Source organism: Ochotona curzoniae, unplaced genomic scaffold, assembly GCF_017591425.1.
Source record: "Ochotona curzoniae isolate NIBS_2020 unplaced genomic scaffold, NIBS_Ocur_1.0 contig_605, whole genome shotgun sequence".
NCBI classification, from domain to species: Eukaryota; Metazoa; Chordata; class Mammalia; order Lagomorpha; family Ochotonidae; genus Ochotona; species Ochotona curzoniae.
Window position 1 is genome coordinate 457,137 of NW_024466491.1, and position 16,069 is coordinate 473,205.

General features: G+C 67.5%; 3 protein-coding genes across 4 annotated transcripts; 1 reads left to right on the plus strand and 2 right to left on the minus strand.

Annotated features, from left to right (window-relative positions):
• Positions 1 to 3: 3 nt before the first annotated feature.
• Positions 4 to 3,388, plus strand: SNAPC2 (small nuclear RNA activating complex polypeptide 2). Its single transcript, XM_040990155.1, has 5 exons — positions 4 to 186; positions 1,298 to 1,414; positions 1,494 to 1,562; positions 2,306 to 2,984; positions 3,092 to 3,388. The coding sequence occupies exons 1-5, from the start codon at positions 4 to 6 to the stop codon at positions 3,379 to 3,381; spliced, it is 1,338 nt and encodes a 445-aa protein (XP_040846089.1). The 3' UTR covers positions 3,382 to 3,388.
• Positions 3,389 to 5,659: 2,271 nt separating this feature from the next.
• Positions 5,660 to 5,908, minus strand: CTXN1 (cortexin 1). The gene has a single exon (XM_040990383.1). It carries the CDS (start codon positions 5,906 to 5,908, stop codon positions 5,660 to 5,662), a length of 249 nt encoding a protein of 82 aa, XP_040846317.1.
• Positions 5,909 to 7,377: 1,469 nt separating this feature from the next.
• On the minus strand, positions 7,378 to 15,919 carry TIMM44 (translocase of inner mitochondrial membrane 44). 2 transcript variants are annotated; one of them, XM_040990269.1, is made up of 13 exons: positions 15,811 to 15,919; positions 14,575 to 14,670; positions 13,215 to 13,385; positions 11,886 to 11,966; positions 11,539 to 11,688; positions 11,264 to 11,403; positions 11,046 to 11,131; positions 10,541 to 10,633; positions 10,237 to 10,361; positions 9,729 to 9,779; positions 8,376 to 8,465; positions 7,621 to 7,731; positions 7,378 to 7,499 (listed from the first exon to the last, which is right to left on the minus strand). In XM_040990269.1, exons 1-13 carry the CDS (start codon positions 15,853 to 15,855, stop codon positions 7,380 to 7,382), a joined length of 1,359 nt encoding a protein of 452 aa, XP_040846203.1. In that variant the 5' UTR covers positions 15,856 to 15,919; the 3' UTR covers positions 7,378 to 7,379. The 2 variants fall into 2 exon arrangements, with proteins under 2 accessions (XP_040846203.1, XP_040846205.1); XM_040990271.1 differs by lacking the exons at positions 14,575 to 14,670; positions 15,811 to 15,919 and having other exon boundaries at positions 11,886 to 11,961; positions 13,215 to 13,366.
• Positions 15,920 to 16,069: the final 150 nt, after the last annotated feature.

A 16,069-nucleotide genomic window follows, 5' to 3' on the forward strand; every position in this document is an offset into this window, starting at 1 on the left:
AGCATGAAGCCGCCGCCGCGGCGACGCGCCACCCCGGCGCGCTACGTGGAGGAGGCGACGGGGCCGCAGGCCTGGAGCCCGCACGAGAAGCGGCAGCTGCTGCAGCTGCTGCAGGCGCGGAGGGGACGGCCGGAGCCCGACGCGGCCGAGCTGGCCCGGGAGCTGCCGAGTCGCAGCGAGGAGGACGTGAGCGGTGGGGCGGGGCCTGCGCGGCGCGGGGGCGGAACTGAGCGGCTGGGGCGGGGCCTGCGCGGCCTGGGGGTGGGGCCTTCGTGGCGTGGGGCGGGGTCAGAGAGGCTGGCCTCAAGCGGGAGCTGTGCGCTGCTTAGGGGCGTGGTCTTGAGCGGTGGGGCGTGGCTTGTGCAGCGTGGGGCGGATTCGCGTGGCTGACCTAAGGAGGCGTGGCCAGGGTGTGGGCGCGGCTTGGGGGCGTGGCCGCGCATGTAAACAGGGCGGGGCCGGGGCGCGCTCACCTGTTAGGTGGGAGTGACTCAATCACTAGGTCCCATTTGGGGGTCGTGGGCCAGAGGGGAGGTGTGGGAGGCCCCGGTCAGCCTGCCCTGCTCTGCCCTGCTCGGCTTGCCCTGCTTGGCCTGCTCTGCCCTCCTCACCCTGCCCTCCTCAGCCTGCCCTCACCCTGCCCTCCTCTGCCTGCCCTGCTCTGCCCTCCTCAGCCCTGCTCTGCCCTCCTCACCCTGCCCTGCTCTGCCCTCCTCACCCTGCCCTGCTCTGCCCTCCTCAGCCATGCTCTGCCCTCCTCACCCTGCCCTCCTCTGCCCTGCTCAGCCTGCCCTCCTCTGCCCTGCTCAGCCTGCCCTGCTCTGCCCTCCTCACCCTGCCCTCCTCTGCCCTCCTCAGCCTGCCCTGCTCTGCCCTCCTCAGCCTGCCCTCCTCAGCCTGCCCTCCTCACCCTGCCCTGCTCTGCCCTCCTCACCCTGCCCTCCTCTGCCCTGCTCAGCCTGCCCTGCTCTGCCCTCCTCACCCTGCCCTCCTCAGCCTGCCCTCACCCTGCCCTCCTCTGCCTGCCCTCCTCTGCCCTCACCCTGCCCTCCTCTGCCCTCAGCCTGCCCTCCTCTGCCCTGCTCAGCCTGCCCTCCTCTGCCCTCCTCACCCTGCCCTCCTCTGCCCTCCTCACCCTGCCCAATCTGCCCTCCTCACCCTGCCCTCCTCTGCCCTCCTCACCCTGCCCTCCTCTGCCCTCCTCACCCTGCCCTCCTCTGCCCTGCTCAGCCTGCCCTCCTCACCCTGCCCTGCTCTGCCCTCCTCAGCCCTCCTCAGCCTGCCCTCCTCTCCCCAGATCCACGACTTCGTGCGGAGGCTCAAGGCCCGCGCGCTCCGAGAGGCGGTGCAGAGGGCGCGTCGGGGTGACCCGCGGGGGCCTCGGAGCGAGGCGCAGACCCCGGCGCCCATCGAGGTGAGGCGGGGGTCCCGGGTGCAGGAGGACCTGGGGAGGACGGGGGGAAGGGAGGCTCACCCCCGTCTCGCCCCCGCAGGTGTGGCTGGATCTCACGGAGAAGATCACAGGCCCGCTGGAGGGAGCGCTGACCACGGCCTTCTGCCAGGTACTGCCCGGGCAGGGCTGTGGGACGCAGGGCGGGGGGCAGGGGTGTGTGGGTGCAGAGGTGTGTGGGTGCAGGGGGCGGCTGGGTGCAGGGGTGTGTGGGTGCAGGGGTGTGTGGGACGCAGGGGTGTGTGGGTGCAGGGGGCAGCTGGGTGCAGGGGTGTGTGGGACGCAGGGGTGTGTGGGTGCATGGGGTGTGTGGGACGCAGGGGTGTGTGGGTGCATGGGGTGTGTGGGTGCAGGGGGTGGCTGGGTGCAGGGGTGTGTGGGACGCAGGGGTGTGTGGGTGCAGGGGTGTGTGGGACGCAGGGGTGTGTGGGTGCAGGGGTGTGTGGGACGCAGGGGTGTGGGATGCAGGGGTGTGTGGGACGCAGGGGTGTGTGGGTGCAGGGGGCGGCTGGGTGCAGGGATGTGTGGGTGCGGGGGTGTGTGGGTGTATGGGGTGTGTGGGTGCAGGGGGCGGCTGGGTGCAGGGGTGTGTGGGTGCAGGGGCGGCTGGGTGCAGGGGTGTGTGGGTGCAGGGGTATGTGGGACGCAGGGGTGTGTGGGTGCAGGGGGCAGCTGGGTGCAGGGGTGTGTGGGTGCAGGGGCGGCTGGCGCAGGGGAGGCCCAGGCGGAGAAGCGCCCCTTTCTTCCTTCCCGCCGAGTTGACAGGGTGGGAGATGGGGGTTCAGGCTGCATGCACGGGGGGCGGGGGCGCTGCAAGCAGTGGCAGGTGAGAGGACGCCCCCTTCCGCCCGCCAGGCACTCACCATCGCCACCACGGAACCCACCAACCTCCTGCACTCCAAGCCCCCCAAACCCACGCAGGCCCGTGGGAAGCCATTGCTGCTGAGTGTCCCCGGCCCCGAGGCAGCTGGTCCCACCGCGGGGGCTCCGGGCTGCGCCCCCAAAGTGCCTGACCCCGCCCCCAAAATGACTGACCCCACCCCTATAGTGCCTGACCCCGCCCCCAAAGTGACTGACCCTGCCCCTATAGTGCCTGACCCCGCCCCCAAAGTGACTGACCCTGGCCCTATAGTGCCTGACCCCGCCCCCAAAGTGACTGACCCTGGCCCTATAGTGCCTGACCCCGTACCCAAAGTGACTGACCCCTCCCCTGAAGGAACTGACCCCACCCCCAAAGTCACTGGCCCCGCCCCCAGGGCAGCTGACCCACCCCTCAAGGTGCCTGACTCCACCCCTGGTGCACCTGGGCCGGCCCCTATAGTGACTGACCCCGCCCCCGATGCTCCTGACCCACCCCCTGAGGCAGTTGGCCCCGCCCCCGAGGTGCCTGGCCCCGCCCCTGAGGCAGTTGGCCCCGCCCCTGAGGCACCTGCCAAATCCCCTGGCGGAGACTTCACGGTGGATTTTGAGAAGATCTACAAGTACCTGGCCTCCTCGTCCCGCGGCAGCCAGGGTCCTGAGCTCTCGGCTAGCGGTAAGCCGGGGCTGGGAGGGGAAAGCAGAGGGGTCGGGTGTGTGTGTGTTCTGGGGTGCACAGAGCAGACCCCCTCCTCACGCCTCCCCCCCGTCTGCCCGTGCCAGAATCGGCCGTGGTCCTGAACTTGCTCATGGCCCTGCCCGAGGAGCTGCTGCAGCTGCCCTGCACCGCGCTGGCCGAGCACATGGCCCAGACGTATGAGCACTTGACGGCCCCTGAGCGCAGCCCCGCCGCCGCCGAGGGGAGCCCCGAGGCCCCGGCCAGCCCCCGAGCCCCCGCAGAAGCTGGGCCCAGCGCTCCGAGGTCCCCCTGGCACACAGCTGGCATCTGTCCACTCAACCCATTTGCGGTGCCCTTGGAGCTGCTGGGCAGGGTGGCCAGCCCCACAGGGTGAGCAGCTGGGCGGGCTCGGGGCTGCCAGTGGAGGACATGAGGGAGGAGCCAAAGGGGGTGCTGGGCCCCACCCCAGGGCGCCACCTGCCATGCTCTCAGCCCCTGCCAGCCCCTGCCCCCTTGCTGTGCCTTGAATAAAGTGCTTGTTTTATGTTGGATTCCCGGAGTGGGAGAGCTTGGGGTTTGGGGACCCTGCATGGGGTGCGGAGGTCCAGGCCCTGTCCAGGGTCACCTTGGTGAGAGGCGTGGCTGAGGGGAGGAGAGCTGAGCCAGGGGCCAGGGCGACAAGTGTGTCAGCGGTCAGGACAGCGAGCCAGCCAGTGTCCTGTGGTGACGGTGGGGACGGGGAAGCAGCAGGGTCAGGGAGAGCTGTATGGGTGGGGTAGGTTGGGTGAGCTGGCCAGAGTGTGTGTGTGTGTGTGTGTGTGCTGGGGGGGTGCTGCAGGCAGGGGAGTGAGCCCCCTGGGGGGCTTGCAGCTTTAGGGACAGGAGAAGTGAGGGGCAAGGCTGGGGAGGGGGCGTCTGGAGCCATGGCACCTGCCATAGCCGTGTGTGTGTGTGTGTGTGTGCTGGGGGGGTGCTGCAGGCAGGGGAGTGAGCCCCCTGGGGGGCTTGCAGCTTTAGGGACAGGAGAAGTGAGGGGCAAGGCTGGGGAGGGGGCGTCTGGAGCCATGGCACCTGCCATAGCTCTGTGTGTGTGTGTGTGTGTGTGTGTGTGTGTGGCGCGGGGGAGCCAGGCATCCTCCCAGGCTCCCGCTGAGCGGTGGCGGTAGGTTCGCAGTTGGCAGAGCCCCGTGCCTTTTATAGACAACGCGCGCTTCTCCCCACATGGCACACAGCCCCCCAAGAGCGGGCGGGGGGGCCCCGCCACACATCCCACGGGCAGGCGGGCGGGCAGGCGGGCAGGCCCTGGAGCAGAGCCAGCCTGCCAGCACACTGCTCCACACACACAGTCCTGCTTCCAAGGCAGGAGGGAGGGGAGGAGGCCACCTCCAGGACTGGTCAGGGCACCCCGAATTCCCAGGAGCCAGGGAAGGAACCTGGGGAGGGAGAGAGGGAAGGAGGCCACCTCCAGGACTGGTCAGGGCACCCCGAATTCCCAGGAGCCAGGGAAGGAACCTGGGGAGGGAGAGAGGGAAGGAGGCCACCTCCAGGACTGGTCAGGGCACCCCGAATTCCCAGGAGCCAGGGACAGAACCCAGGGAGGGAGAGAGGGAAGGAGGCCACCTCCAGGGCTGGTCAGGGCACCCCGAATTCCCAGGAGCCAGGGACAGAACCCAGGGAGGGAGAGAGGGAAGGAGGCCACCTCCAGGGCTGGTCAGGGCACCCCGAATTCCCAGGAGCCAGGGAAGGAACCTGGGGAGGGAGAGAGGGAAGGAGGCCACCTCCAGGGCTGGTCAGGGCACCCCGAATTCCCAGGAGCCAGGGAAAGAACCCAAGGAGGGAGGGAGGGAAGGCAGATATTGCCCGGAACTTGGGGTGGTCCTGGATTCAGGAGTTTACAAGCCTCTGCCCACCTGTGTATGTCGGGGCCCCCTCCCCTCCCCACGGGACTCGTGGCACGTGGCAGCAAGGAGTCTCCCGGACCCCCAAAATGGACCTGCCAAGGGGGACATGGTTCCTTCTCAACACGCCACTGACAGGAGGTGCCAGCTCAGCGCGTGCATGCAGTAAGCGCTCAGTCACAGCTTTTATTCTCATCACCGCCATCGCTCAGAGAGGCAAGGGAGGAGTGACGAGGTGTGGGGGTGTGGCGGGGAGGGGGGCCGGGGGAGCCAGGCTGGTGCTGCATCTTCGGGGAGTGTGCAGTGGCCACACGGCGCGCGGGGGTCCAGCGAGCCTGTCCGGCAGGGCTGGAGCCCGCGCTCAAGTCACGGTGGAGGAACCGGAGGTTACAAGGACCACAACAGGGGTGCGGGGGACCGGGGAGTCCCCACCTCCGGGGGTGGACATGACACTTGTGACCCACCCGGAGGGGAAAGGGCAGTGCTGGTCCCACGCTGGGGCCGGGGAGTGGGCGCGGGGTTGATGGGGGGGGGACCTTCCTGGCCTTCAAGGTCAGCCAGGAGGGTGACTTTGGGGCAGGGCGTTAGGGACAGCGTCGAGAAAGGCACAGGTGAGGTGGCGAGTGGGGGTGGCTCCAGCCGGGCCAGAAGGGGAGACACGAGAGGGCCCCTCTCTCCCTGCTTCCCACCGCCGTCTCAGGGTGCTGGGTGGGGGTTCCCAGCCCAGTCCCTCCCCGGGGCAGCCCTGGGGCGCCGCGCCCCCCCACCCCGTCCTCACACCAGCGCGTAGTCGAACTGCCCGCGTTCCAGGGCCTCCTTGTGGTCGGTCCAGGATGAGGCGGGCATGCGGCTGTAGGGGTCCAGCAGGATACGCACGCAGCGCACCATCAGCAGCACCAGCACCACGAGCAGGCAGAGCACGAAGGCGAACACGGTGCGCTGCTCGGCGTCCAGGCCTGCGCCCACCGGGGGCCCCGTCGACGGCGGCAGCGGCTCGGGCGACAGCGTCCACGCCGCGCTCATGGCTCACATCGCCACGCTCGCGCGCGCGCGCGCCCCCTGAGAGAGGAGAGAGCAGGGATGAGGCCCCTGCGGGAGGAGGGAGCAGGGATGAGGCTGCGCCCTCCCACGCCGCCCGCCGCCACCATCACCCCGACTCCCGGCAGCCGCCCTCGCCACCGCCGCCCGTCCACTTCCCGGGGAGCCGGCCACGTCCCCCGCCCCCCGACATCGGGCGTATCTCGGGGTGAGGGGAATGGGTGGGTAGGGGGGTCCCCGCCGGCCAGCGCCCCACATCCATCCACCCATCCTCGTGCGCGCCAAGGCGGTGATGGGGGGACACCGGACCCCGAGCCGCCCGGCCTGGGCACAACAGGTGCGAGTGCGCGCGGCCCCGCGGCGTGGGTGGGCGCGGGTGGGCGCGGGTGGCCGTGGCAGGGCCGAGCTGCCCGCGGCGCCCACCTCACCTCGCTCGGGCGCCCACCTCGCTCGCGCTCTTTGTTCTCGGTGGCCCGGGACCCCCTCCCCCCACGGCCGCCGCCCCCGCCCCGGCGCGCGCCCCTCACCCTCGCCTCCACCTGGACGCGGGCGCACAGACCGCCTGCTCCCGGTTCCGGCTCCGGCTCCCGCACAGCTCCGCTCCGGACCGCACCCCGCCGCCGGCGGCCCCGGCTCAGCCCACCCCACCCGCCCCTGGAGCCGTGGCGACCGAGGCGGGCGAGGCGCGCGCGAGCCGGGCCGCCGCCGCCGTTCCCATGGCGACGGGGGCGGGCCCGCCAAGGATGCGCGCGGGGAGCGGGGAGCGGCCGGCTGGGGTGGGGGGGGGACCCCGACTCTGCTCCGGCCTGCGGGAGCCCACCCGCCCACCTCCCCGCTCCTCATCCTGCCGGGACCCCTGGGCGGACCAGCGTGCCCACCCCCCAACAATGGACACCTTTCACGGCTGCTGTGGTGATGGGGTCCCCCACATGCAGGTCGCAGGGAGTGGTACCCTGAATCTTCATGCTCCCCCATCTTCCCCAATCCCTGGGCGGCCTGCCATCCCCTTCCCCCAGACACTGACGCCCCACGCGGCTCCTCCGCAGTTGGGTCTGTTTATTAGCTCAGCTGACGTACGGGAAGAAGGGCAAGGGCGAGATACAAAACGGGGCCTCGGGTGGTGGCCGGGCTGTGGCCGCCACCGCCGTCTCGGGCCAAGTCCGCGCCTGCTTGGATCTCGGGGGCTGGGTGGCCTCCCCCACCCCCCGGGGAGGGTCCCTGGCTCGGAGGGTCCCTTGGCACCTGCGACCCTGCTCAGTGCCGGCCGCCAGCAGCCCCACGTGGCCCCGGGCGGGGCGCGGTCCTCGTCCAAGGTGCTCTGGCAGCCCGGCTGGCGGCCCTGCAGTCCGGTGGCGCCGCGGGCTGTGCGTGCCCTGTTCTGGCCGTTAGCTGGCAGCGCGGGGGGGAGGACCCCCGGCCCCGACCCGGGCCCCTGGACCCCCGGCGGGCTGGTGGCTCAGAGGATCTGCTCTGTACTGGAGGCTGAGATGTCCAGGAGGCGCCAGGCTGCGTAGGGGTTCAGTTCGTCCTGGTCGCGGCAGAGCGCCCACACGTACAGCATGCGCAGTACCTTGTCCTGCACACACACACACACACACACACACACACACACCCCACAGGGGCGGTGGGCTCAGCGCGGTGGGGGGGGGGGGGACGCGCCCTGGCCCGCCAGCAAGTCGGGGCTCCCGTCCACTCACCGGGTCGCCCTCCACCACCTCGCCCCTGGGGTTCCTGACCACCATCACCAGCTGCGCCTGGAAGGTGACGATCAACACGGGGCCCTGCTCCATCATCTTGCCCATGGCCAGCTGTGGAGGGAGCACGCGGGACGTGGGTCCTCTGCCCACCCAGTACTCTAAGGCCCTGGCCTCCGCCCAGCCCAGCCCGTGCACCCCGCTGTGAGCGTCCATTCTGAGCTTGCTGGCACAGGAGGTGTGTGTGTGGGGGGGTAGTACCTGGGTTGGCCAAGTCCCCACAGTCACGGGGATCGTGCCGGATGCCCGGAAGTGGGACCCCTTCCCCATGAAGGTGCGGGCAAGAGGGGGTGGTGCTGCGTGGGGTTTGGCATGGGCAGTGCCCAGCAGCTGCCTGGGACTTTTGCCCTGATGCATGGTCCCCCAACATGGCACACCTCCTTCAGCCACAGTGCCCACAGCGAACCCCGGATACCACCTCTATTTGTGTGCCACCCACGCACTGGGGAACTGGGATCAAGGCGGTTCATGGCCGCCACGGGGGCCCACCTGTGTGCCTGCTCCCCGGGCCCTGCCCACGCCCTCCTGGCCCGTGCCCTCGCCCTTAGCCCCTGCCCACGCCCCCGGGCCCTGCCCACACCCCCGGCCCCTGCCCACGCCCTCCCGGCCCCTGCCCACGCCCCCGGCCCCTGCCCAGGCTCTGGCCCTGCCCACGCCCTTAGCCCCTGCCCACGCCCCCGGCTCCCCCGCACGCTCACGTCAACGTTGTCGATGTCCAGGATGCGGGAGTGAAATTGCAGACCCAGGGCCTTGGCCTGCTGGATGGGGTGAGCCAGCTGGCTATACGTCTACGAGGAGAGAGGAGGGTGTGAGAGAGCCGTGTGCAGCTTGGTCCCGACCCCCCCCCCAGCCCGCCTCAGGGCCACCCCCCCCCAGCCCTGGCCCACCCCGATGAGAACACCAAGGCTTGATCCAGAGCCCGTGCTGGCAGCCAGCAGCCCTCCCCGCCATGCTGGCCCCTGGCGGTCACGGCCACGGTCATTGGGTTCATCTCCGGTGTAGCCAGTGACCGACCAGATCTGATCAGCTGAGGGGTGAGGAGGTGAGAGGATGATGGGGGGGCGCATGGGAGTGGGTGGGAGGAGGGCAGGGTGTCAGGCCTGCAGGTGCAAGAGTTTTAAAGATGACTTTTTTTTTTTTTTTAATTGCTTCCCGTGGAAGCCACGGGCAACTTGGGCTGCGATGGTAGCGGCCACGGGGAGCTGCCTGGCCGAGGTCACGGGCCTCAGCGTGATCCTTCTAAGGGGGAATCAAAACAACGACAGGAAAGAAAGCGAGGAAGAAGAAGCCAAACTCAAAAGCTGCCTGGCGGATTAGTCACGGCCCAGGGGAGGGTTCGCCAGGCACTCCGACAGCGCTGCCTCCGCGCGCTCCAAGTTCTTTTTGCGAGTTGGCTGCAGAACGGGCCGAGCCAAAAAAAGCCTCGAGCTGGGGCTTTGCCCAGGGGAGGCCGCAAAAAAAAAACCTCCAAAGAAAGTTGAGGCCAGGCCTGATGCGGTCAGGGAGTTGGCAGGGTGAGGGTGAGGTGGCCGAGTAGCCAGGGCAGGCGGCGGCCCCAGGACCTTGGGCTTGGCCCTTCCGGTACGCGGCAGCTGGGGCGCCATCGGGACACACTGGCCCTGGACAGGAAGTCCTCCGAGGGTCTGTTTTGGGTGTGTGTGTGTGTTGGGGGGAGCTAGAGGACAGACCCCTCAAGGGTGGTGCTGGGGAGGTTCTGGGGCTGAGCGGGTACGTGCAACCACACACATCCCCCCTGACCCCCAACCAGGCATGGTGTGTGGGGGAAGAACCCAGCCCGTACCCCAAGTCCAGCTGGGCAGCGGAGCCTGCCTTGTCTCTCTAGGGGAGGCAAAAGACGGGATGTGGGGGCAGGCGGAAAGGGGCTGCCTTGCAAGACCCCGGCTGTCCCTCGGGCGAGGGAAGGATGTGCTGTCGGGTGGGGGGCCCAAGGGGTGGCCCCCCGGGCCCTGTGGGTGATGGGGTGATGGGCCCTGCGTGGCTGCTGGGGAGGACACCGAGGCCGGGGGAGAGAAAGGGGGTCCCCCACTCACAGCCTCGTAGCACCAGTCCCGGAGGATGTCCAGCTCCCCACAAATCATGGCCTGCCGAGGGGAGGAGAAGGATTCAGGGCCGGAGCCGGGGGAGCCCCAGGAAGCTTCTGTGTGTGTGTGGGGGGGGGGCAAAGGGGGGCCAATTCCTGACCTGGGGAATAAGGCGGGGCGCGAGGGGAGGGGAGAGGGAGCAGGGCTCGGCTCCGGGCGCACAGGGAAGGCGGAGGGGTCGGCCTGCTGGTTGGGGAGGTAGAGGCCAGTGGCTGGGGGTGGGGTGGGGCTGGGGTGGGGGTGGGGAACGTGAGGAGCCCGCAGCCCCTGCACCTCCGGGCATCTCGGGCCCTGACCCTAAGGATGCCCTAGGAGTGAAGTCACCGAGGGCAGGATGGGACACTGCCCGGACGGGCCCGGCGTGGCCCAGCCGTGGGGTGGCAGGGGCAGTGTGTGTGTGTGTGGGGGGGTGCCCGGCCGGGGACGGGAGGGGCTGCGGGGCGCGGGCCACGCGCACCTCCAAGATATTGGGAATGATGTCACTCTCGCACTGGCGCAGGAAGCGGTCCTTGTCGAAGGCCGGGTCCACCCGCAGGATCTCCGTGAGCACCTCGGACATCTCCGTCTTGGAGAACAGGCCCCCTGGGGTGGGGGTGGTGGTGGTGGTGGTGGTGGTTGGGGCGGGGAGCGGAGAGGGAGAGCGGGGAGGCAGGGAGGGGGCGTCTGGTAAGTCCAGGTCCCCTGCAGGAGTGCGGGGAGGGGCGGCCGGCACTGAACCCCTCCCTCCCTCCCATTCCAGCACCCCCCACCCCCCCACTCACCCAGGAGGTCAGTGACCTTGTCTGTCAGGGCCCGGGATGCCCGGATGAGCGCGTTGTCGCTTTCGTCATATTTCATCTTCATCTCGAAGAACCCTGGGTGGCAGGCAGGAGAGGGTGGCGCTGCTGGGGGTGAGGGTGCTTCCGCACTGCCACCACCCACTGATGGCTGGCTGGCTGGCTGGCTGGCTGGCTGGCTGGCTGCCACCATGCGCCCAGCACCAGGGTTGGGGGACCTTGAGCGAGGCCCCCAGCTAGCTGGCCAGGCCGCGGATGCTCGGCGGGGCCCCTGGAGAGACACTGCATTGTCCCGAGCGGTGCCCGCCCGCCCCCCGACAGTACAGAGGCCTCCGGGACGGTGGGGGGGCGGGGGGCATACAGCACCGGGGACACTCGGGGTGCAGCCACGGCCTGGTACCTGCAGCATCAGCCCCCCGCCAGGGCGGCTGCGGGCAGGTGGTGGTAGCGGGGTCCCCCTCCTACGCCACGGACGGATGGACGGACTCACGATTGAACACCACGTTGTTGTCCTTGAAGTCCTTCCACTGCTGGTACCACTTGGAGTCTTTGTGTAGCACCACGCCCAGGGCCTCCCTGGGGGAGGACGGGGCTGTCACCACCCACCACCCACCCCCAGGACACCACGCACCTGCCGGGGCCACGCCCCACCCCGTACCCCACCCCCCTCTCCACCCAGGGCCAGCGCCGGCTGAGCCCAGGACCTACTCGTTGGCCTGGAATACTCTGCTCTCCTTGAGTTTCTCTCCCGCAAACTCGGTCCTCTTGCGGAGGCGTGAGGGCCTGCGGTAGGGCCCCGTCTGGCCCAGCACACTGTCATCAATTTCTTTCTTGACCGTCTCTACTCCCTGTGGGGGTGGTGGGACAGCAGGGGGTCTGGGTGCAGAGCCTGGCAGGCGTGGGGCTTGTGGTGTTCCCCCCCCCCCACTCACACACACGAGCCCCAGGCTCCCCACTCCCCAGCACTCGCCCCACTCACCCACCTGGGACAAGGCTCTGAAGGCGGCCGTCTGGCCCAGCTTCTCGCCGCCCTTGGACACGGACTCGGCTGACTGCTTGGCCGTCTTGGCCGCCTCCTCCACGCCTTCCTTGATCTTGCGGCCCAAGTCACTCTTACTGACTTCCTCGAGGCTCTACTGAGACACGGATGGGGGCAAGGAGGGAGGGAGGAGCGCTCGCCCTGCCACCCCACCGGGGACCCCCCCACCACCCCAGGACCGTCCTGGCCCAGCCATCCTCCATGCCCACCTCCGCTCCAGGAGGGTAGACCTTCATGACACCCCACGCACCCACCCTCCTCTGCGGGGACTGCCCTGCCGGGGGCGCTCACCTCCTTCATGGTGCCCGACAGCTCTCCCAGCTTCTTTCTGATGGCCTCGCTGGTACGCAGGGTTTCTGACTCAATGCTTTTCTAAGGCAAACGGGGGGGTGCTCAGTTGTGTCTTTGGGCTGCACCCGCACCCCCTCCCACGCAGGAAGCTGTCCTCTCCAAATCTCCAAGCCCCCCCGACCCAGCCCCTGCCCACCCCTGAGCTGCCTGCCACACCCCACCCCCCCCAAGACAACTTCATCCTTTGCGTGGAGATTCAGAAAGCAAAATGAAGCAAAATGAACTTTCCTCCACCTGCAGGTGCCGGGATCCCAAATTGTGCACTGGTTCTAATCCCGGCTGCTCCACTTCCCATCCAGCCCCCCTGCCTGTGGCCTGGGAAAGGAGGACGGCTCAAAGCCTTGGGACCCTGCACCCGCGTGGGAGACCCAGAAGCAGCTCTTGGCTCCTGGCATCAGATGGGTTCAGCTCCGGCTGTTGCAAACCAGACAATGAAAAATGTTTCTCTTTGCCTCTCCTTCTCTTTGTAATGCAGTCTGCCTTTCAAATAAAAATAAATGAGCTTTAAAAAAAAAAAAAAGCTGACTCACTGAACTGAAAGGGCAGAGTAAGAGAGAGATCTTCCACCTGCTGGTTTACTGCCCAAATGCAGACAACAGCCGGGTACTGGGCTGGGCTGCAGCCATAAGCCCGGGGCACTATCCAGGTCTCACCTACAAGCAGTGAGGACCCGAGCACATGGGGCCATGTGCTGCTTTCCCAGGCGCGTGAGCAAGGAGCTGGGGCAGAAGCGGAGCAGCCGGGACTCGAACCCCGGCCCTCGGATTGGGCATGCGGGTGTTCCCCAGAAGTAGCCTAAACAGCTGCCACCCGACCCTGACCCCCTTCACGCCATCGTTTCCTCCCACCTCGCCCCCTCCTGCCCCTCAATGCTTTCCCGCAGGGCCTTCCTCGGGGGGACGCACACAGCGAGGAGGGTGGGCCCAGCCCCGGTAGCAGCCACAGTGGCTTTGGTGATTGCGAACCACGCTGGCACTGTACCCTGGTTTCCGCCAGCACGACCAGCAGCTCTGAGAAGCAGAGTGGGGCAGGGCAAAGCCCGGGGTGCAGCAGGTCACCCAAGGGCCTGCCAGACAGCCACGCCGCTGCCTGGCCACATCGTACGTGTTCCCCGGAACCCGTTGCCTCCATCGCCTGTGGCGGTCGGGTCTGTGGGTCACCTGCTGGGCTGTAGTGTGACCGCTTAAACCCTGTCGCTCTTCCTCCTGGGCGTCGGGGACAAGCATCACAGCCCGCGACAGCTGGGAGGGACGAGGGCAGGACACTCACGTATTTCCTCCGGGCTTCCTGGAGCGCGTCGGACTCTTCCAGCCTCCTGGCCTCATCCCGGAATTTCTGGATGTTCTCTCTCATCTCTTTGTTCTTGGCCAGCTCCTGTTTGATGTTTTCCAGCAAGCCCGACAGGAATCCTTTTCTGTTTCCAGTAGAGTATGCTCTGGGCTGGGAAGAATGAGATCGGGGTGGAGGTGGGGTTAAAAAAAAAAAAAAAAAATCTCTACATCTTGGGTGACCCAGATGGCGAGAGCTTCGGGAAGAAGTGCCAACAGAGTTTAAGTACCACGCCAGGGCCTGCCAGGGGCCTGGGGGGGAGGGAGTACAGAAACTAGCAGGGCTGTGAGGCGGCTGGTGGCGGCCACGTGTCATCACAGGTGTGTCCGACACAGCTGAGGATGCCCCCCCATTAATGGTAACACGCAAAAAAAAAAAAAAAAAATCACATAGCAACAGCAGCGGCTGTAACAAGGTGGCTCTCCGTAGCCAGCCCAGAAACTGTGTCGCCGGTCAGGAACGCTGTGTACTCAGACTGCTGGGAAAGGTCCAGTCTCTCTCTCTCTCTCCTTGATTTTGAGGTGCCTTTGCAGTGGGAGCCACAACAGCTTGCCTTTCCTCTCCCCTCCAAGGACAGGGCGCAGGCCAGACCAGGCAGCCTCCGTCCCGGGGACTCCAAGCAACACACAGGCGGCCTGGAGGGCTCCGGCTCCTGCTGTCCAAGGGGCAGGTGTAGGCTGCTACTCCCTGGGCACGCGGTGAGCTGTCACTCCCCTGGGGCCACTTGCAGGTGTCCAGATGGCACCTGTCTCACTCAAAGGCCTATGGCCAACGGGTGGATTTGCCCATCTCAGCCGCAGGATGGCAGTCAGTGAAACACCCCAGCCCCCCACCCCCCCGCCACACACGGGGGGGGACACGCCATGGACCAGAACCCAAGACTCAACTGCAAACTCAAACTCAGGCTACCCGGGGGCACTCTGCCAGCTCTGGGGGGGGGGTGGGCACTGGCCACCCTGGGGCCTTGGAAAGAAGCCCTCACAGGGCCTCGAACCCCCCAGGGCTAACAGATCCCCCTGCCAGCAGGCCTGTCACACCCTCTGCTGCCGTGGCCAAAGGCTGGGCACAGGGGGCGGGACCCGGCCTGCCATCTGCCATCCTCTTCCTGCCCAGCTCGGAGAGGGGTCAGATGCCACCAAAGGGGACATAGTACTGTACCCAACAGCATTAAAAGCAAGAAGCTGGCCTCCACTGGGGACCCCTGGCCGTGGCCCCTCTGCTCCTCCCCCACCAACAAGGTCACTGACACACCAACACACAGACAGGGGTCCTGTCTGCTTGGGACCCGCTGGTTACTTACCAGGGTCGGTGCTCCACCTGGCTGGCCAATCTGATAGGCTGGGCCATGGGGGAGGCTGTGGCCGGAAAGAAACTGGCTCCCACTGCGAAGGCACCTCTAATCAAGGAGGAAGGGAGGGAGGGAGAGAGAGAGAGCCATTTAAACACTGCCTGCCCAGGAAGTGCCCAGGGGTCCCCGTGGGCCAGGATCTCTACAAACAACCCGGAAGTCCCAGAAGCCAGCGGACAGGGGTAGACTTGCGACGGGTCACTTTGCCTCTGGAATGAATCTGCTATGTCAGGGTCAGGGTGAAGGCATGCTAGCCAGGCCACCTTGGGGTGGGGGTGGGTAGGAGGGTCTCTTTGGCAAGGGACTCACTTCACCATAGGGGGAAAAAGCACTGATGGCCTCTTGGAAGTTTCCTGCAAGTCTGTACCCCAGCACCGAGCCTGGCCACCCGACAGCCCAGGACCCAGGAGGACCCCAAGGGCATCTGGTCCTCTCTGCTCCCTGCCTCCTGGTCACTGTGGCGGCCCTGAGCGGCATCCCCCCCAGCACCTCCTTAGCCGCTCTGCAGGGTCCCTCTGTATGTCACCTGTCCATTGGCCTACGTCCTCTGATTCTCTGAGAGGAGAACGCAGGGACCCCCCCTTCTACAACCGCCAAGCGGGAATGGGCAAGTTGTGGTGGGGTTGGCCTGGCGGCTTCACTTCCCAGCCAGTCTCCCAGGTTCAAGTACTTGGGGGGGGAGGAGGTGTCCTTGCCACCTGCCACGTGGGAGACCCAGAAGGAGCTCTCGGCTCCTGGTTTGCAACCAGCAGGTGGTATACAGGTCCTTGCACGGTGAAAAGGAACACATTTGAAAGGCAGCGAATCCATCCCTGAGTTTCAGATGGGGTCGGCCACCTGTGGGTACGGGAGGCGGGGGTGGGGGGGGGACAGGCCATGCAGGACGGTCCGTCCTCGCAGGACGGGCTGTGACTGTCACGGGTGTGCGTGGGTCTTCCTCCGCCTCGTGCTCCCCGGAGGGCCTGTGGGGGGCTCACGCGGCGGCCAGCGTCTCCTCAGACCCCGCACATGGCCGACCCCTGCCCGCTGCGCTCGGTCCCCGCCCTCGCGCCCGGGCTACGTGCTCCCGGCCACGGCCACGGCCACGCCTGAGCCCCGAGTGCAAAGCCCAGGGAAGCGGCCCGCGGAGGCCTGGAGGAGTCCCTGCGAGCCGACACCCTCCCCGACCGGCCTCGCGGATCGGCTCACCCGCGGACAGCGGCACCAGCCACTCCGCAGCGCCGCCGCCGCCATGTCGGAGGATCCCGTGTGACCTTCTGGCGTCGCGGCCTGATGGCGTCACTCGCCGCTCCTGCCTGGGAAAAAAAAGTCTACCTGGGAGGTGTGGCTTCGGGGCAGGGCGAGGCCTGTGATTGGGCAGGACGAACCAGAGTGACGGACGCTCCTAATAGGGGGCGGGACATTTCTAAAGGCCTTACTTCTGAAAGGGTTGAGTTCTGCAAAGGCG